This window comes from Schistocerca nitens, chromosome 2 (genome assembly GCF_023898315.1).
Source record: "Schistocerca nitens isolate TAMUIC-IGC-003100 chromosome 2, iqSchNite1.1, whole genome shotgun sequence".
In the NCBI taxonomy this organism is placed as follows: Eukaryota; Metazoa; Arthropoda; class Insecta; order Orthoptera; family Acrididae; genus Schistocerca; species Schistocerca nitens.
Window position 1 is genome coordinate 463455565 of NC_064615.1, and position 22447 is coordinate 463478011.

Genomic DNA, 22447 nt, shown 5'->3' on the forward strand with positions numbered 1-22447 from the left:
ACCCTCCACGCTGCCCTCCAATACTAAATTGGTGATCCCTTGATGCCTCAGAACATGTCCTACCAACTGATCCCTTCTTCTGGTCAAGTTGTGCCACAAACTTCTCTTCTCCCCAATCCCATTCAATACTTCCTCATTAGTTATGTGATCTACCCATCTAATCTTCAGCATTCTTCTGTAGCACCACATTTCGAAAGCTTCTATTCTCTTCCTGTCCAAACTATTAACCATCCATGTTTCACTTCCATACATGGCTACACTCCATACAAATACTTTCAGAAATGACTTCCTGACACTTAAATCTATACTCGATGTTAACAAATTTCTCTTCTTCAGAAACGCTTTCCTTGCCATTGCCAGTCTACATTTTATATCCTCTCTACTTCGACCATCATCAGTTATTTTGCTCCCCAAATAGCAAAACTCCTTTACTACTTTAAGTGTCTCATTTCCTAACCTAATACCCTCAACATCACCTGACTTAATTCGACTACATTCCATTATCCTCGTTTTTCTTTTGTTGGTGTTCATCTTATATCCTCCCTTCAAGACACCATCCATTCCGTTCAACTGCTCTCCCAAGTCCTTTGCTGTCTCTGACAGAATTACAATGTCATCGGTGAACCTCAAAGTTTTTATTTCTTCTCCATGGATTTTAATACCTACTCTGAATTTTTCTTTTGTTTCCTTTACTGCTTGCTCAATATACAGATTTGAATAACATCGGGGAGAGGCTACAACCCTGTCTTACTCCCTTCCCAACCACTGCTTCCCTTTCATGTCCCTCAACTCTTATAACTGCCATCTGGTTTCTGTACAAATTGTAAATAGCCTTTTGCTCCCTGTATTTTACCCCTGCCACCTTTAGAATTTGAAAGAGAGTATTCCAGTCAACATTGTCAAAAGCTTTCTCTAAGTCTACAAATGCTAGAAACGTAGGTTTGCCTTTCCTTAATCTTTCTTCTAAGATAAGTCGTAAGGTCAGTATTGCCTCAAGTGTTCCAGTATTTCTACGGAAGCCAAACTGATCTTCCCCAAGGTCGGCTTCTACTAGTTTTTCCATTCGTCTGTAAAGAATTCGCGTTAGTATTTTGCAGCTGTGGCTTATTAAACTGATTGTTTGGTAATTTCACATCTGTCAACACCTGCTTTCTTTGGGATTGGAATTATTATATTCTTCTTGAAGTCTGAGCATATTTCACCTGTCTCATACATCTTGCTCACCAGATGGTAGAGTTTTGTCAGGACTGGTTCTCCCAAGGCCGTCAGTAGTTCTAAAGGAATGTTGTCTACTCCCGGGGCCTTGTTTCGACTCAGGTCTTTCAGTGCTCTGTCAAACTCTTTACGCAGTATTATATCTCCCATTTCATCTTCATCTACATTCTCTTCCATTTCCAGAATATTGCCCCCAAGTACACCGCCGTTGTATAGACCCTCTATATACTCCTTCCACCTTTCTGCTTTCCCTTCTTTGCTTAGACCAGGGTTTCCATCTGAGCTCTTGATATTCATACAAGCGGTTCTCTTTTCTCCAAAGGTCTCTTTAATTTTCCTGTAGGCAGTATCTATCTTACCCCTAGTGAGATAAGCCTCTACATCCTTACATTTGTCCTCTAGCCATCCCTGCTTAGCCATTTTGCACTTCCTGTCAATCTCATTTTTGAGACATTTGTATTCCTTTTACCCTGCTTCATTTACTGCATTTTTATATTTTCTCCTTTTATCAATTAAATTCAATATTTCTTCTGTTACCCAAGGATTTCTACTAGCTATCGTCATTTTACCTACTTGATCCTCTGCTGCCTTCACTACTTCATCCCTCAGAGCTACCCATTCTTCTTCTACTGTATTTTTCCCCCCATTTCTGTCAATTGTTGCCTTATGCTCTCCCTGAAACTCTGTACAACCTCTGGTTTTATCAGTTTGTCCAGGTCCCATCTCCTTAAATTCCCACCTTTTTGCAGTTTCTTCAGTTTTAATCTACAGGTCATAACCAATAGATTGTGATCAGAGTCCACATCTGCCCCTGGGAATGTCTTACAATTTAAAACCTGGTTCCTAAATCTCTGTCTTACCATTATATAATCTATCTGATACCTTTTAATATCTCCAGGCTTCTTCCATGTATACAATCTTCTTTTATGTTTCTTGAACCAAGTGTTAGCTATGATTAAGTTGTGCTCTGTGCAAAATTCCACCAAGCGGCTACCTCTTTCATTTCTTTCCCCCAATCCATATTCACCTACTACGTTTCCTTATCTCCCTTTTCCTACTCTCGAATTCCAGTCACCCATGACTATTAAAATTTCATCTCCCTTCACTACCTGAATAATTTCTTTTATCTCATCATACATTTCATCAATTTCTTCATCATCTGCAGAGCTAGTTGTCATATAGACTTGTACTACTGTAGTAGGTGTGGGCTTCGTGTCTATCTTGGCCACAATAATGCGTTCACTATGCTGTTTGTAGTAGCTTACCCGCACTCCTATTTTTTTTATTCATTATTAAACCTACTCTTGCATTACCCCTATTTGATTTTGTATTTATAACCCTGTATTCACCTGACCAAAAGTCTTGTTCCTCCTGCCACCGAACTACACTAATTCCCACTATATATAACTTTAACCTATCCATTTCCCTTTTTAAGTTTTCTAACCTACCTGCTCGATTAAGGGATCTGACATTCCACGCTCCGATCTGCAGAACGCGTTTTCTTTCTCCTGATATCGCTGTCCTCTTGAGCAGCCCCACCCGGAGATCCAAATGGGGGACTATTTTACCTCCGGAATATTTTACCCAAGAGGACGCCATCATCATTTAACCATACAGTAAAGCTGCATGCCCTCGGGAAAAATTACGACTGTAGTTTCCCCTTGCTTTCAGCCTTTCACAGTACCAGCACAGCAAGGCCGTTTTGGTTAGTGTTACAAGGCCAGATCAGTCAATCATCCAGATTGTTGCCCCTGCAACTACTGAAAAGGCTGCTGCCCCTCTTTAGGAACCACACGTTTGTCTGGCCTCTCAACAGATACCCCTCCAAGTGGTTGCACCAACAGTACAACCATCTGTATTGCTGAGGCTCGCAAGCCTCACAACCAACGGCAAGGTCCATGGTTCTAGTATTTCCAAAATGGCGCTTCAGCAGCTGTGTAACTGGATTTGCAATGAGTAAAGGTGTGCCATCTTGCATAAAAATGATCCCAGCCACACATTCATGCTGTCGGAGAGCTGCAATGACGTGGTTGCACAAAAGACACTCATATCACTTACCAGTGACAGTACAGGTAGCAGAACTGGAAGCACCTGTCTCTTTGGAAAATATGGCCCTATGATAAATGAAGCTGTAAACCCGCACCACACCTTTTCAGGATGCACTGGTACTGGTTGATTTGTGTGTGGATTTTCTGTTGCCCATATTTTTACAATTCTGTGTATTGACATATCCTGTCAGATGGAAGTTAGCTTTGTCTGTCCACAAAATCTTTCACAGCCAATCATCATCCACTTCCATGTGAGCAAGAAATTCTAAAGCAAATGTCTCTCTTGCTGGCAGGTCAACAGGAAGCAACTTGTGCACATGGGTGATTCTGAAAGGATAGCAAAGAAGGATCTTTTGTAGGATTTTACACACCGTGCTGATGGGTATGTCCAATGTTCAGGCAATTCTCCATGCACCACATGTTTGCACACCACCACTTGTCTCCTCCTACATTGCTGTGGCCACTGCTTCCACTGATGTTGAATCAATTGATTTCCTGCCCCTACCAGGCTGCACACCAAAAGAACCTGTTTTTTCGAATTTCTGAATCATTTTATCCAGACCCACAGCAGTTATCAGACCAATACCTTTTCTCAAACTCTTCAGGGTCCAGAACTTCTGCAGAGCGACATGTGCTCAGTCATCATTCTTGTAATACAGCTTTACAAGCAGAGCACAATCCTGCATTGAGACAGTCATGGCGAACATCACAGATGCGAAAAGAGGAGAAGCTGTGTACTTGCCCTGTTTATACCAACTTCATTGGGTCGTGCACATGACAGGTGTTTTCATTTATGTATTCTGACCTGTACAGCGCCATCTATTGATCAATTTTCACACTATTGTTTTTTCTTCTGCCATACGTTTTCCACCTTCTCCAAAAATTTTCTGTTGCAATTTTTTGTCATTCTGACCACTGGTGTTATTTCTACAGCATTTGGAAAGTTTAACTTTAATTATAATCACCCTGTATTTATAATGCTACAGACTTAATGAATTAGTTTCACATTTTGAATATTAATAACTTTTGTTAAGCAGTGACTATTCTGTAATCTCTAGCATTTGTGATCTTTGTGATACGGTCTTCAATTCCTCTGAAATCTGGGAACTTGTCACACAGGCCCTTGAAACAGTGCTATGTTTGATCAGTACCTACTCTAAATATATAGGAACTATGAAGCTCTCAATTTGAATGTGTTCTGTTATCACCAGACTTCATCTCTTAGTGAACAGATGACAGTTATTTTAAAATATTTTATTCATGTTATTACAACCAAATGGTTTGCATGATTGCTCACATCTATTGTTGTCTCATTATAATGCCCATATCAGACATTTTCTAACAAAGACAATTTTTTGAATTTTTAAGAGTAAGTTCCATACAAAGACATATTTATCAAGTAAATTACTTTTTTATTATTACCAACACACTACAAATACATATAAACACAAAATTACACAAGTGTCTTGTTTAATGTAGAAATATTTCAATATGCAACTGTAACACATGGTTTATCATTATATCCACATCTCTACTAACAGCACTTTGAAATAGCCATAGTAAGTGAACAACTAAGGTTAACTTCATTCCTGTTTTACTAATGTGAGTCAGATCTAGCTTCTTAGGATGTATACACATGGCAAGAAGAACGCTTACTGCTGTATTTTCTTTATGAATATGACTGGAACAAAAATGGCAGCTTTCGTTTTGCAGCAGTAGTGACATCTAAACTTTTTTCTTGATTAACTTGTTTCTTCTGCTGTAGGTAGAGTGTGGATACCTACAACAGCTTACGTTTTCTCCTTCAAGTGGTGCGATTTTCTAGGAATTGTCATACATGTGATTATAAGTATTTTTGTAAGCACCATTCTCAGTATGTATCAAATGTATTTGTCTTATATATTACTAGAATGTGTAAAGCTCTGATGTTCTGCAAGCTGAAAAACAGAGTAGGCAGCTACTAATTGCTTATCCTTGAAATATAATATTCTGATTTCAGGTGATGGACAGCATCCATGTCCCCTGTTGTGAGTTTGTACAATGTAATCAGTTCAGGTTTATCCGCTATGCTACTGTTAGTGTCAATACTATCATTGCTGAGCCTGATAGATAACATTTATACATTCTTTATCCGTTTTCTGTCTAGAACATATGGGCAAAGGAGGCAATTGATACCTGGTTTCTCTCCAAATGCAAAAATGGAGCTATCTGTAGGCCTCCCCTTTAATGACAGCAAATCTATTGGAATTTCTGTCTTATTCCTCTACAGAGTACCTACTACTGTGAGTCAATGATTTGTGTAGAGTTTATTAGCAACTCACATAGATGTAAGGGACTGATTTAGTCATAACACCATGCTTCCTGCATCATTGAATACTTGATAGGCACCAGCTGGCTGTTTGCCTGCATTAACTTCCATACTTAGTGTATAAATCAAACAATGGAAAAGTTGTTGTGCCTATTGTGACTCAGCATCTCCGTTATATGGTGAGTAGCAACTTTCCTTCTCTGGTACTGATACTTAGTGTATATAAAGTTATAGCATCACAGAAAGTGCACAGATCAAAAATAGTTTTGCATCACCTCGGTTCCGAGAGTTTTGTAACCTGTACAGAAAACTGGAATAGAATTCAACATCAGCATCATTTCCATCCTTTCTATTGCCCATGAAAACCACACATTGCATGTTGTACCACCATACAGCAAGACCTTCACAGGTGGTGGTCCAGATTGCTGTACACACCGGTACCTCTAATACCCTGTAGCATGTCCTCTTGCATTGATGCATGCCTGAATTCATCGTGGCATACTATCCACAAGTTCATCAAGGCACTGTTGGTCCAGATTGTCCCATTCCTCAATGGCGATTCAGCGTAGATCCCTCAGAGTGGTTGGTGGATCGTGTCCATAAATATCCCTTTCCAGTCTATCCCAGGCACATACAATAGGGTTCATGTCTTGGGAACATGCTGGCCACTTTAGTCGAGCAATGTCATTATCCTGAAGGAAGTCGTTCACAAGATGTGCATAATGGGGGCATGAATTGTCTTTCCATGAAGACGAATGCCTTGCCAATATGATGCCGATTAGGTTGCGCTATTGGTCGGAGGATGGCATTCACGTATTGAAAAGCAGTTACGGCACCTTCCATGACCACCAGCGGCGTACGTCGGCCTAACATAATGTCACCCCACAACAGCAGGGAACCTCCACCTCGCTGCACACGCTGGATAGTGTGTCTAAGGCATTCAGTCTCACTGGGTTGCCTCCAAACATGTATCCGACGATTGTGTGGTTGAAGGCATATGTGACATTATCACTGAAGAAAATGTGATGCCAATCCTAAGCGGTCCATTCTGTATCTTGTTGGGCCCATCTACTGTGCTGCATGGTGTTGTGGTTGCAAAGATGGACCTCACCATGGGCATCGGGAGTGAAGACGCACATTGTGCATCCTATTGTGCACAGTTTAAGTCATAACATGACATCCTGTGGCTGCACGAAAAGCATTATTCAACATGGTGGAACTGCTGTCAGGGTTCCTCTGAGCCATAACCCATGGGTAGCGGTCATCCACTGCAGTACTAGCCCTTGGACGGCTTGAGCTAGGCTTGTCATTGACAGTTCCTGTCTCTCTGTATCTCCTCCATGTCTGAACAACATTGTTTTGGTTCACTGCAACATGCCTTGACACTCTCCTCGTTGAGAGCCCTTCATGGTACAAAGTAACAATGCAGATGCGATCAAACCGTGGTATTGACTGTCTAGCATGGTTGAACCACAGACAACACGAGCCATGTACATCCTTCTTGGTGGAATGACTGGATCTTATTGGCTGTCAGACCCCCTCCAGCCAACAGGAGCTGCTCATGCATTCTTGTTTACATCTTTGGGTGGGTTTAGTGACATCTCTGAACAGTCAGAGGGACTGTGTCTGTGATACAGTATCCACAGTCATCTATCTTGTGGAGTTCTGGGAACCAGAGCGATGTAAAACTTTTTTTGATGTGTGTATATACCTTTATACAGCACTTTGCAAGCTTGTTTGGGACAGACTGCCTGAATTTGCAACATCCACAGAATGCTTCTAATGTATTAGGTATCTATTATTCCTTCATCTTTCAGACATGTATCTGTGATATTGTTAATTCTTGTTCCACTATTTCAGCTGAGCTGGGTCATTTGCTAGATTTTGAAATCACTTGTGTAAAGTGATTTTAATATTTTGCAGATGACTCACATTGGGAATAGCCGTAAAGCTGTCAGCCAAAACCATTGTAACAAGAATTGGTAATATCCTAGATACACACCCAAAACTGTATCATTGTCAATGCTCCTGTGCTGTAACTCTTCATGCAAACATTCACAAACTAATCAAATATTTCTCTAATTCATGCCAGATTATCTTTTTCCTTCCTCTGCAACCTCCTAGATTTGTCATTAACTTGTACAGCTCACAGAAGAGTATAGAAACTCTGTTTGCTTGTTGACACTATAAAAAAAACTTGTGCAGTCCCATAAGTGGTCCATAGATCATTGGCATTGAGATTCAGTGATGTTTTCATTCCTGTGAGATATAAAATATCGAGCAAAGTAGATAATTCTTCAAACTCTATCTGTGGACAGTCTTGAGCACTTCATGAATAAGCTGCTGCAATTCTACTACATTCTTGGTTTATGTACTTTACAATGCTGTCAGTTGAACTGCCTGGAAAAAACATTTTCCAACAATCCAGAAACACTTTCAAATTTTTTGCTTTCCACTTTATGTCTAGAAGGTGTGTCACAGCCTTCTGACAAACAGTTTTTGCTGGAGGAGCTTTAGGTTTGAACCGTGTTTTTCCAGCCATACCTGGCTACCACAATTTGCAGAAATTGGGCCACTCTTGATGCAGTTTCAGAATCATTGTCAGGCTGTGGGTCAGTATCTGAAGACAAACCCACTATGTGGATATTCTAGTCCACTGGTTCTTCATCTGTTCATCTGACACAACTTCTTGCCTTTTAAAACTTTAAATACTTCTTTCCTGTAAAATTTTATATTTTTTCAGATAGGGCCAGTCAAGTACTGAATATATTCAATTGCTTCTTTCAAAATGTAAAACCCAAACAATACTTATAAAACATGTAATATTTGCAGAATATATCCAGGAGAAAAAATTAACCCAACTGCATTTTACTAGCACAAAGAAATGGACAAATGAGAAACAACGTGGTGTTTTAGGAATGCACAAGAAATTGTTATGTAATAACTCCCTGGTGAATAAAAATTTAACAGAGCACACTGCTTCAGACAAAGGTTATAATTGTAATTTGACCAATGAAAGACACATGGGAACAGTATGTACAGATATCAAAGAAAGCATTACTACATCAGTACCTCAACAGATATAAAATATTCTGAAATATTGCAGTAAAATTATAAGTGTTAGATTTTTTCTCAGATGTGAGCAAGTGTGGATTAAAAGTGTCTTTCTATTATTTCCTTAGCTCAAAAAATGGAAATATTTGAAAAGAATCATCAGTGTATCAGTACCTCAGCATAAGTGTAGTGCTATGCCATACTGTAATTAAAAGAACTTCCAGTCCACTGGATACTCTTTCTTATTTTTCTCTGTGAGACCTGTCATTTTATGTATAGTAATTTGATAAAATGTAATTTTTAAGCATTCAGTGTAGATTCCTTGTGTTGATCATTAATGAGGCTATATTACATGCTGTAGATTGACAGCATATTTGATGAAATAAGAGATTGATAACTGAGAGAACCAGGATACAGTTGATTATTAATCACAGAAGTTTATGAGGCCTTTAGATGGTTTTGCTTAAATAGGAAATGTCAAGATCAAAATGGCTCAAATTCCATTTTGGGAAGTCTTCCCCTTTATAAATAATTAAGGGAGCTCAGTTTCAGACCACAGTTGAACAAAGGCAAGTCCCTTCAAAGACCTTACAACAGAAGAGAGTATAATGTTAAGAAGAAATATTTGCTTTTGATACAATATCACCATTTCTTGTGGGCAGTGCCTTAATAGGTGAGGTCAATGTGGACCATTTCAAAACTCTAACTGATCACTGTTTTCCTACTTCTCTTTAAATTCCCACAATGGCTTTCAGACTTAATACTTCAGACTAACATTCCTAGGAGAACGGCTCAACTACAATTTAAAACGTGCTATGACAATAGATATTATGAGTAACAAAGAGATAATGAAAGGTATTTTTTTAAAATTTCTTTGCACAAAAATATAGGGAGGAAACAGAAGGCAGACATGTGCAAAACTTACAAGAAATTCTCGTTACCTGTTGAGTGGTGTACCTTGGCAACAAATTCTTGTGTTCTTGGAAAACTGAATTAATGAATGAATGCCATCTGTAGAACACAGGGTCTCTCATGGCTGTTGCTACATCTGCCATAACACCAAAGGTCTCCTGTGGAGAAACATTTGTTTATATCTTAAATTTCAAATAAAGAGTAATTTAACACATAACATGAAAAGTGATAAAGAGATATCAGACTGATAATAATATTTTATCAATAAAAATAATCAGTTCTTGAAACATAATGTAATTAGATTCAATTTGTTGATCCTGTGGTCTTTTTGAGCTACAGAATACAGTTATCACAAGTAAGCATTGTGCTGCGAATGATGAAAATGTAAAAAAACATATGGTGGCAGATGGTGAAGAAGCAACTATAGTAATTAAAATTTGCTAAGATTACAGCATCCGACACAACAGCTGTTATGTGCTAGTGGGGAGAAGTGAAGTGTTCACATAGTGCGTACACATGCAGTTTCGCATGCGGTAACAGATGAATCATGGCTGTCGAGGTAGTTCCACTTCAGCTGCCAGAGGTGCTGTTTGCATGTAATAAGTGAATCACAGCTGTCAAAGAGTTACATGCCTGGCCACCACGGTTTTTTTTTTTTTTTTTTTTTTTTACACCTCTCATACCCACCATACGCCAATAACAGGAGTCAATACTACTTTCCCACCCAAGAGCAAGTGAACATCCTGAAATTAGGAGGTGGCTTGTCAAGTGAGGAGAGCAGGTGTGCACCACTGCATTTTTGTGCAGTCCAGACGTAAAAAATGCAAAACTGAGAAAAACGTAGAATCAATGGAAACATTAAACCCCCCCTGAATAAGATCAAAAACATTTGTAATTGGCATATATGATTAAAAATTGCAATCCTCTCCAATACACTGTATAAGATCTGTATAGGCATAGAAAATTAAATGTACTATACCATGTTTACACAATAATTTGTGGTAATGAACTTCTTCAGTGTGTAACATCAAGTAAAAACTACGATATCAAAAAATTGAAATTGATACCTGGGTACAAAATAATTGAGCTATTTTCCAACATGCTATGAGCACAAATTATTTGTCAAAATACACATTTTTGGGAGATCTTTCCTTTGTACTCACCCAGAAGAAACCAAAAAATGATGAACATGAGGAATTAAAACAAAAGTATCACAGCAGCAAAGTGGTTAAACCATAAGCATAAATGTGGACATCTGCCTAATGACAAAATCTGTCACCATTGTTGTTATTGTTAAATGCTTTTCTTACGAACCGCACTTTAGGTGCTTGCCACTGTGAAAGTGTTATCTTAGGCTCAATGAGAGAAACTGAGACGTGAGAAACTGAGTCTACTTCCCCCATTGACGTTACAAGCTTATTACAAATCAGCCCAGAGAATTTCTGTATACTGTGTAAAATGTAAATTTGAAAGAAAGCTCAGGCGCTGCAGTTTTGCTTCATGCCCTTTATCACTGCTGCCAATCCTTATGATCTACTGTGTGTGGTGCAAAGAATATATGTGAGTAGTCTATGTAGTTGATGCAACTGCATCATGTCAGATCTGAACACGAAATTCTTTAAAATGTGCTCTCGCAAAACCCTTGTTCTGTTTCCATGTGACATCTGTGCCACAGCACATCATCTGCACAAAAAGTATATTTTCAGAATTTCACAAAATGCTTTCACCCATACCTGCACTCCTGTTGTTCAAGGGCCACAGATCCAGCAGGTGAGCTTATTTTACGTGTTTTAGTGCGGTGTGGTAGGTGCTCTGGCTGTTGGGTGACTTAAGAAGTTGCCAGCCAATAAAAACTCACTAGCCAGAAATGACCAATGTTTCCTTGATATGACTGAGCATATTCTTCAAGGCTCAGAGTTTTAATTTAAAAGTTGATGATTAATATTGTTGGGGAATACAGTACATCAGAAATACATGCAAAAAAATTAGACAGCATTATAAGTGGCACAAGAAAAGGTGGTGGCTGGTCTCCCTCATCACTTCACATCAACTGTCTTGTTTTCGTATTGCTGCTGCAATCTATCGGTACTTGTATCATAATTGTGTTGTGAAGCTAAATTTTGAAAGTTGTATTAGCAGCACCAATCATGTATTACATCAGCATTTCCTCTCTCATGTCTCCCTCTCTGCAATGGCCTACAATATTCCCTCTACTCCACCACCACCCATGGAGCAAACCATCTGTCTCTTGTGCCATTTATAACTCGTTCAGCCACATCAGATGTAAACAGGAAGAAAACAGAACAAAGTCAAGCAGAGATGTCAAACAAGAACTTAGAATTGAGCTAAACCTTACTAGAATGGAGATCAAAATTGGAGAATTTTTAGCATTGATCTTATGGGTTTTATACAAGGGCTATGAATTTATGGTGTAGAATTGTGAAAAACAAAAAATCGGAGAATGTAAAATTGAATTTCCGCTGTACACACTTAGTGCACGTTATAATTTTATCAATTGGCCAATGAATCTTAGTCAGTGAATTATGAAAACAAACACATTAACACTTTTGAAAACACTTGATTTAATGACAATAGTTCACATTTGAAGAATCATCAGTACACTGTTATTCCAAGAACAAACTGAACTGAACACATCTCTCCCATGCAAGGAAAGCAGTTTGCTGGCAAATTATGCATATGCGAACCCAAAATAGACATTATGTAGTGCTCAAAAGACAACCAGCTATTGGTATTTCAGAAGAACTGAAATGTATACTTTAGTCTTAATGTCAAAACAGACTTCCAAGATGCAATACTTAGCTTACATACCTGAGTGGCACCTTGCCGTCTAGATGACCTTACCTGATTGGCATCCACCAACAAAACATCCCAGAAACATCCATGTGTGCTCTCAACTCTGTGAGTAATGTGATCACTACCCTAGCCAAAATTCCATCTGCAGCCAACCACATTTGCTCACAAACAGCCATTCATTTTTAAAATTTAAATCACATTTAATAAAATTATTTATCAGAAAATATAAAATATCCTTCATCTTGTATGGACTAAAGTAGAAGTGTTTCATTGTGGATGACTTGTCTTAGTAGTTATTTTCTCTAAATCTCATTTGTCTCTAGCCACAAAATGCTAGGCAAAATTTCTCACAGTACACACATTCTGCCAGACAGTGCAACATCTGTAATTTTTATTATCATGTAACACTGCTGCCTGTTATCTTACAAGATCCCTACTTTTTGAAGACATTACCTCAGTAATGGCTGCGTGAAGTAGCACTAAGTAGCACTATTACTACCATATGCTCTCCAATGACTGACTTCTGACAATCTGATTTATCCTGCCACACTATTTCTTAGTAAGTACATTTACATAACACATGTAAGCATTATGGGCACACAGAGCATACTATGTCTCATTGCCTCATGGGGAGCAATCCTCATTTGTATGGTCAGAGATTTTATGCCACCACAACCTCATCAGACATTGATAGCATATTATCAAATTTGCTAGACACTTCATCTATTTTATCGACATGTTCACCTTTTAAATCCCCAACTTTGGACTGCCACAGAGGTGCTCCCCATTTGCCCCCACCTCCCCCCTCCCCCTGCCCCCACCACCACCACCATCGTGCAGAACACATGAGGAGGGGTTGTGGTGGGGTGCTGTCTTTAGTGGTCCAGGTGGCTGTGTGAAGGTGGATGCAATGGAAGAAACGAGGTGTGCCAGGAGCACAGGGCACGCACAAAGCACAATGTCAGCTGTGCGACTAATGTGTTGCCACTGGCTGTGTTAGCAGATAAGGAAATAGTATTGGTGGCATCTTCAATTCTTGGTGGCTTTAAGGTGGTGTTTGAAGAGAGAAGCATGTTGGCAGCATTGCCTTGCATTGCTGTGTTTACAGGAGGCTTTGCAAGGCTGGCAGCAGTGTAAGCCAGAGCAGTGACAGTGAGTGTACCTTCTGCTGATGAACAAGATGTCAGTCCTGTCATGTCAGCTTCTGTGGGAGAGAAGTGGAGATCACCACTGTAGGAAATGGGCTCCTGGTGCTTTGACAGCAGAATAGTGACACAACATAGAGATATGATTTACACACTATTTATTAGTAAGCGTTACGAGCATACAGAGCACACTAACTCCCACTGCCTCAAGCGGCAAGAACCCTCAATTACTGATTCAGAGATTTTATGCCATCACAACTTCATCAGACATGATAGCATGTTATCAAACTTGCTACACACTTCCTCTATTTTATCAACAAGTTCACGTTTTAAATCCTCAACTTTGGACTTTACACTCTAGACAATTTGAGACTCCATATCATCAAATTTTGATTCCATTCTGCCAATTAGTTTCTCACTCAATGAGTTTAAGAACAGAGTAAACTCATTGGCCATGGCTGGTGACTAGCAAGACAAGATATACAATACAAGTGATGCTTGTACTTAACTTGTGGCTACTATGATACTCCGATGATGACTGTTACTGTGACATGTGCGGTGGGTGACAATACAGACAACGCATCAGCAGGGGTGCTATGAAGGCGCAGCTTGGCTGTGGTGCAGGCACAGTGATGGCCAGGTGACAGCGTAGAGACCATTGTGGTATGTGTGTGTGTGTGTGTGTGTGTGTGTGTGTGTGTGTGTGTGTGTGTGTGTGTGTGTGTGTGGCACCACAAGCAAGAACAGCAACACTGGCCGCTGTGAGTCAGTGGAGTCTAGCTAGAACTGCCCCATGAACCACCAGCAGCATGAAGATGGTGGCACTGTGAATTTCACATGGACCACCAGTACCATCCCAAATTTGCGTAACAGACTGCCACACGAAATCTCGCAGCATGTCTAGGTACACACTGTGGAGTCTCTTATGCTGCAGTCCACCATTACATCAATGTTCACATTTGCACAGTGCCTGCACTGTCAGACTATTACTGCTATGCGCTATGTATAGCTCTGATGCCCCACACTGACTGTTCACAGGCCTATACATTTCCTGGGGCATTTGATGCCAAAGTACTTCTTGGGTGGAAAGGAAACACTCCAGTCCAGGATGAGCCCACTCAATTGCAATGTAGCAGGAAAGTAGCATACCCTAATAAACACCTGTCATGTCTATGAAATGCCAATAACAGGAATCAATGCCACTTTCCCAGTGAAGAGCAAGTGAATGTCTAAAAATTAGCAGATGGCTCACCCACTGAAAGAAGTGGTTGTCCACTGTTGTGTTTACACCATAATTACATCAACATCCACCTCTAAATTTCCTTTGTTTTATTATGATGATCATTTCCCCCTATGTAGGTCAGCATCAACAAAATATTTTTGCATTTGGAGGAGAAAGAAGCTGACTGAAATTTCATGAGAAGGTCCTGCTACAGTGAGAAATACCCTTGTTTTAATTATGTCAACCTCAAATCCTGTATCATATCTGTGACACTCTCTCCCCTATTTCTTGATAATACAAAATATGCTGCTCTTCTTTGAACTTTCTTGATGTACTCCATTAATCCTATCTGGTAAGGATCCCACACTGTGCAGCAGTACTCCAAAAGAGGAAGGACGAGCACAGTATAGACAATCTCTTTAGTAGATCCTTTGCTTCTTCTGAGTGTTCTGCCAATAAATCACAGTGTTTGGTTTGCCTTCCCCACAATATCTTCTATGTGTTCTTTCCAATTTAAGTTGTTCATAATTATAATTCCTAGGTATTTAGCTGAATTTACTGCCTTTAGATTTGATTGATTTATCATGTAACCTAAGTTTAATGGATTGCTCTTAGCACTCATGTGGATGACCTCACACTTTTCATTGTTTAGGGTCAACTGCCAATCATTTTGCAATTTGTTTTGATTTTCCAATGACTTTACTAGATGATAATGACAGCTTCATCTATAAAAAAAAAAAAAAAAAAAAAAAAAACCTAAGACCGCTGCTCAGATTGTCTCCTAAATCATTTATATAAATAATGAACAGCAGACGGCCTATAACCCTACTTTGGGGAATGCCAAAAATCACTTATGTTTTACCCGATGACTTTTCATCAGTCAGTACGAACTGTGACCACTCAGACAGGAAACCATGAATCCAGTCACATAACTGAGACAATAGTCGATAAACAGGCAATTTGATTACAAGCCACTTGTGAGGAACAGTGTCAAAAGCATTCTGTAAATCTAGAAATATGGAATCAGTTTGAAATCCCTTGTCAATAGCACTCAACACTTCGGGTGAGTAAAGAAGTAGTTATGTTTGTATTGACTGTGTGTCAATAGATCATTCTCTTCAGTGTAATTCATAATGTTCAGACACAGTATATGTTCCAAAATCCTGATGTATATTGATGTTAACGATATGGGCCTGTAATTTAGTGGATTACTCCTATTGCTGTATGAATATTAGTGTGATATGTGCAACTTTCCAGTCTTTAGGCACAGATCTTTCATTGAGTGAGGGGTTGTATATGTTAAATATATGTTAAGTATGGAGCTATTGCATCAGCGTACTCTGAAAGGAACCTAACTGGTATACAGTGTGGACAAGAAGACTTGATTTTATTAAGTGATTTAAGTTGCGTCACTACTCTGAAGATAGCTACTTCTAAGTCAATCACGTTGGCAGCTGTTCTTGATTCAAATTCTGGAATATTTACTTCATCTTCTTTGAAAAATGAATTAATTGTAGAATGAGACATTTAGGTTTGACACATATGTCCAGATGCTAGAGATCTATGATGATTAGTGTAACACCCAAAGAAACCCAAAAACCCAAATAAGAATGTCATGATAATTTAAAGTAGGGAACAGTGTTATCCTGACACATACGACAACTTTGACAATAATATAACACTTTAAAGTTTTTATGAACACCAGTTTCAATAATTACTGAGTATGTCATGATATAAAGGTAGAAAGAAAGAAAGTTGATTTTAATTAGCTATCAAACATCTCAATAATAACTGCAAATCAGTATAACAAAAGTTAAGTCCAAAGTAATATGTCAGTCAGAGATAACATTTACTGTGAAAGATAGTTATAAACGTGGCGAAAAGGAAATTCAATGCATGTAAAATGCTCAGTCATGGAAATGTTAGTCACATGCTTGCTGTCAAGTCATGAGAGAGCACCGTTTGTTATAGTACTACAAATGGAATCTTACGAGATTGTCTCTATTCAAGAAAAGTACTATTGTGTGATAGAGATGCGTGGACTTTGTTCTCAGTTATTCTGACTTGAGAACTTGAACTAAAGTGATATTCTGATAGTGTATGATGGGTTAATGAACTGTAATTATTGGAGATATTATTGTTGGACTCCACCTTCATCGAAATGAACAGTTACAACAAAGAATGGACATAGTATCGAAGACTGCAATATCTGATTAGCCTTGAGTAGGAAACATTAATACGACCACACGAAGATAATACAAATACGCCGATTGTAAAAGTTGTCATAATTGTCATGATCACTGAACTGAAAAGAATCATAATTGATCTGATCCATCGGTGTGCATGTGGTGTGATGATTATAAACTAACTGCTAAGAAGGAACAATAAAAATTGTTTGTCAGTAATGGAAATCTCACATGTTGCCTCCATCATTAATTGAACTGAGTGATAGTTGGTGATCAAAATTAATTAACTGTGAACATTTTAATTGAAAGAGTGACTTGATGAACATTGAGCATTGAAAGGAGTGTTTTGCCAAAATAATACTACGACGCATGAAACCAAGATAGCATTATAGATTATCTCTGGATTTGCGTCATGCCATAGTGAACAACTCTGCCTAGCAACGTAACAACAACTACTGATACTGAACTGCAAATGAATTTTTTCTCGCTTCAGTCGTGTGAAACAATGCCGGTGATGAATGATTCACTTAATACTGCAATAACTAACTAACTGGGCATAGCAAATCATCATAAAACCATAACATACAATTAAAATCACCAGTTCACATCACTGAGAAGGCTGTGCAGACTCACAAACGGACTTTCATACATTACGTGGGGAACTATTTTCTTTAGAGATTTTCAGGTGCTGTTCCACATTATCTGACGGGGACAACCATCACTGCACGTCGCGTCTCCATTCCACCAACCGAGCTGTAGCAGTAGCGGCTCAACATCAACAGCGACAACAAAAGGGGAGAGGAGACATCACATTAGGTACAAGTTCTCCATTTAGTGGCACCTTCATGAATTGTAAATTTTATCATCATAATGCTTTTGTCAACTTGCCTCACTTTTGAGATGGGTATAATGAAAAATTGGTGTTGATGTAAACTATCAGGTGCATTCAACAATGTTTTCAGAGGACAATGCCCATCAAAAACTAGAGTGAATATAAAAACAAAAACAATTAAATATTGACAAAATTATTTAACTGGATAGATAAAAAATCTACTCACCAAGCGGCAGCAGAACACACACATAGAAGACTGTTGTACTTGGTAAGCTTTCACAGCCAGTGGCTCCTTTTTCAGGCATAAGGGTTGAATGGGAAGGAAGAAAGGTGAAGGAAAAGGACTGGAGAGGTCAAGGAAAAGCGTAGATTTCACGAAATTTACCCAGAATCGCAGACTTACCATACGGGATGAGAAGGAAAGAAATCCAACAATCAGTCTTTCCTTCTCATCCTGTATGGTAAGTCCCCCCTGACCCATGTTCTAGGTGACTTTCTGCAAAATCTACCACTTTTTCTAGACTTCTCCAGTCCTTCTCCTTCACCCTTCTTCCTTCTTCCTTCCCCTTCAACCCTTCTGGCTGAAAAAGACACTATAGCTTGTGGTGAAACAAGCATCCATGTAAAAGAGATTCGAAGCTTGCAGTTCTTCATACACATTAGCTTGCTAGCAGATCTTTTTTTTCGTTGCTTCATTCCCCCCCCCCCACATCCACATACAAGAAAAAGAAAAAAAGGGCAATTGTGATTACAGTGTCTTGAAGTAGGAGTGAGATAAACAACAAAATGTGCAAAGAGGCATAGCTTGACAAAGTGATTTGATGATTAGAAATGAGCAGTTAACCTGTGGCACAGCAAATGGGTGCAAATAACAGTACCGTTTGGCAAAAATCAAACAATGGTAAATCCAGGATGCAATGTAACAACAATATTAGAGAAGGAAAGTTGCTATTCACCATATAGCAGAGATGCTGAGTTGCAATAGGCACAACAAAAAGATTCACACAAATATAGCATTTGGCCATTAATGCCTTTGTTAACAATAGACATACACACGCACGCACGCACGCACGCACACACACACACACACACACACACACACACACACACACACACACACACACACACACACTCATGCAAATGCAACTCGCTCACACGACAGCAGTCTCAGACAACTGAAACCACAGTGTGGTTTCAGCATCTCCACTATATGGTGAGTAACAAATTTCCTTCTCTATTGTAACAGTACTGTTCGTAACACAATTAACAGCAGGTGCCCTCCAAGCATCACTGTACATGCACATTGAGCCTACATCATGATTACTTCAGTAATTTATGTGAAACCTTTAGTGGGTAGATGCCATGCACAGTTACTTAAGAGATCTGTATCTTCTGTCACATAGTTAACTGGAGATAGTCCAGTGTACTTGTGAAGGAAAAAGCTACTGAGTTATCAAATTGAGTTCCTCTAGTTGTTCACCAATGCATGTGAGTTACAAATAAAATGGCATCACCTGACTGTGCTTGAACAATGTCAATTGAACGTAATCCCAAAATTTGGATTAGGAATAAGTTACTGCAAAAAATAATTCTAACCTGTGATAATGCCCAAGCAAAGCATGAGAGTTTTTAATACTGCATCAGTGTTTACATTAATCCATTCACATTGGAGGGCTGTGGACTGTGGGAGAATGGGAGCTGTGTACAATTTGCATATATGCTATGAATGTAAGAACAGTCTCATACAGTTCTAAAAAATGTGGTACAATCCACTGCTGGCTGTTATTGACTATTTTGGCTTATAATTTTCAAAAAACTTTTGTCTCTAATGTAATTTCTTATATTTGCTTCCGTCCTCCCAATGTCTAGCTGCTGCATTATCCTGAAAGCTTTTCCAGTAAGAATGGGAAAATCTGTACAAAACATGAGCTTTACACATGTGTTTATTATTAACTAACACAATCTTCGGCTTTTAAAACGTTTCTAGGAAATAATACATACCAAATTTCGTCCATCAGGATCATGACAGTAGGCAACCATCATATGCCCAAGGTTGTGCATGTCACCATAGAAATTCTTGTTAACTGACAGGGAGCTTGATTGCACCATGTTACCTAACATATCAATACCTTTTTCCTCTGTTAAAGGTACATATTCTCCTTTGTCCTGCAGGAAAAAAAAGCACTGATGACCACAGAAAAATTAAATTTCAAATATGTGAAAATGAATATAATTTGAAACAAAATTATTCAATATTCTCAGCTCTCAGTACTTCTTATCTCCTAAAATTACTATGTTAGACAGAATAGTAATCTGCATGTAAACTAAAACTGACACCTTCATTTTGTCAGAAGGAGAATTCCAACCAGAATTCAATGGAAAACATTTGAAACATATCTTGGTGACACTGGGAATGAATATTGCAATGGAAAGCAATCCATCCAAAGGGTTTTTAATGCAACAATTTCTTTTATACTTGTCCACATATATAAGCAAGTATGCATAATAGATATTCCTTCTTAGTTTTTAGTGAAATCTGGCTGTTGTTGTGTGTTTGGTTATTATTTCAAAATTTGTAGCAGTGAATAGGAAGCTGTAGGCCATAGTGCCACAGAACTGGAGGATACCAACACTACTTGTCACTGCCTGTCTGGTAGAAAAGACAACATAATAGCCATCATCACAGTGAAATGATAGTTGGGCATCTTGTTGGCACATACTTTCACCCATTCTTGGTTAATATGAAAATGTGTAATAGTAAGACAAAGGTAAAAACAGTAGACAGGACCAGTTGCATATGAGCTCCCAGTATTTATACTTCTACTGTAATTTTTTGATTAATTATAATAAATGGTATATAGATCCACATAAACATTGAATAGAAAAAATTTTTTAAACAGATATCCTAGCAAAATGAAATTCCAATGAAAGTTACTTAATGGGAAATAAATCTTCAGTGAGGTCCATGGTTTTACCCATATGAAAATCACTCAAGGAGAGATGTATGAAGTTGATTGAGGAAACCCAGTACTTATTATTCTTAACTAAAACATTAAAGTGGGCTCTTACATCTGTTGCTGATGTAAAGACAACTCTGCACTGAAGGAAAACAATATCATCACTATCATCATCATAAGCCATTTGACATTGACTACTGAATATAAAGGTCTTGTCCAAAACAAAGATGATGTGACTTACCAAATGAAAGTTCTGGCAGGTCGACAGACACACAAACAAACACAAACATACACACAGAATTCAAGCTTTCGCAACAAACTGTTGCCTCATCAGGAAAGAGGGAAGGAGAGGGAAAGACGAAAGGATGTGGGTTTTAAGGGAGAGGGTAAGTAGTCATTCCAATCCCGGGGGAAAAAAGGACGGGTATACACTCGCACACACACACATATCCATCCACACATATACAGACACAAGCAGACATATTTAAAGACAAAGAGTTTGGGCAGAGATGTCAGTCAAGGCAGAAGTGCAGAGACAAAGATGTTGAATGACAGGTGAGGTATGAGTGGCGGCAACTTGAAATTAGCGGAGATTGAGGCCTGGTGGATAACGGAAAGAGAGGATATATTGAAGAGCAAGTTCCCATCTCCGGAGTTCGGATAGGTTGGTGTTCGTGGGAAGTATCCAGATAACCCGGACGGTGTAACACTGTGCCAAGATGTGCTGCCCGTGCACCAAGGCATGTTTAGCCACAGGGTGATCCTCATTACCAACAAACACAGTCTGCCTGTGTCCATTCATGCGAATGGACAGTTTGTTGCTGGTCATTCCCACATAGAATGCATCACAGTGTAGGCAGGTCAGTTGGTAGATCACGTGGGTGCTTTCACACGTGGCTCTGCCTTTGATCGTGTACACCTTCCGGGTTACAGGACTGGAGTAGGTGATGGTGGGAGGGTGCATGGGACAGGTTTTACACCGGGGGCGATTACAAGGGTAGGAGCCGGAGGGTAGGGAAAGTGGTTTGGGGATTTCATAGGGATGAACTAAGAGTTTACGAAGGTTAGGTGGACGGCGGAAAGACACTCTTGGTGGAGTGGGGAGGATTTCATGAAGGATGGATCTCATTTCAGGGCAGGATTTGAGGAAGTCGTATCCCTGCTGGAGAGCCACATTCAGAATCTGATCCAGTCCCGGAAAGTATCCTGTCACAAGTGGGGCACTTTTGTGGTTCTTCTGTGGGAGGTTCTGGGTTTGAGAGGACGAGGAAGTGGCTTCTGTACCAGGTCGGGAGGGTAGTTGCGGGATGCGAAAGCTGTTGTCAGGTTGTTGGTGTAATGCTTCAGGGATTCTGGACTGGAGCAGATTCGTTTGCCACGAAGACCTAGGCTGTAGGGAAGGGACCGTTTGATGTGGAATGGGTGGCAGCTGTTGTAATGGAGGTACTGTTGCTTGTTGGTGGGTTTGATGTGGACGGACGTGTGAAGCTGGCCATTGGACAGGTGGAGGTCAACATCAAGGAAAGTGGCATGGGATTTGGAGTAGGACCAGGTGAATCTGATGGAACCAAAGGAGTTGAGGTTGGAGAGGAAATTCTGGAGTTCTTCTTCACTGTGAGTCCAGATCATGAAGATGTCATCAATAAATCTGTACCAAACTTTGGGTTGGCAGGCCTGGGTAACCAAGAAGGCTTCCTCTAAGCGACCCATGAATAGGTTGGTGTACGAAGGGGCCATCCTGGTACCCATGGCTG

At 39.4% G+C, this 22447-nt stretch overlaps 1 protein-coding gene across 1 annotated transcript in view; it reads right to left on the reverse strand.

Annotated features, from left to right (window-relative positions):
- LOC126236353 (phenoloxidase 2-like) overlaps positions 1–22447 on the reverse strand; it is a 173536-nt gene that overhangs the window by 44752 nt on the left and 106337 nt on the right. The window contains exons 7-8 of the mRNA XM_049945583.1: positions 19738–19902; positions 9567–9695 (exon numbers count right to left, since the gene is read on the reverse strand). Of these exons, the coding sequence (XP_049801540.1) occupies positions 9567–9695; positions 19738–19902 (294 nt within the window). The remainder of the gene's footprint in view (positions 1–9566; positions 9696–19737; positions 19903–22447) is intronic.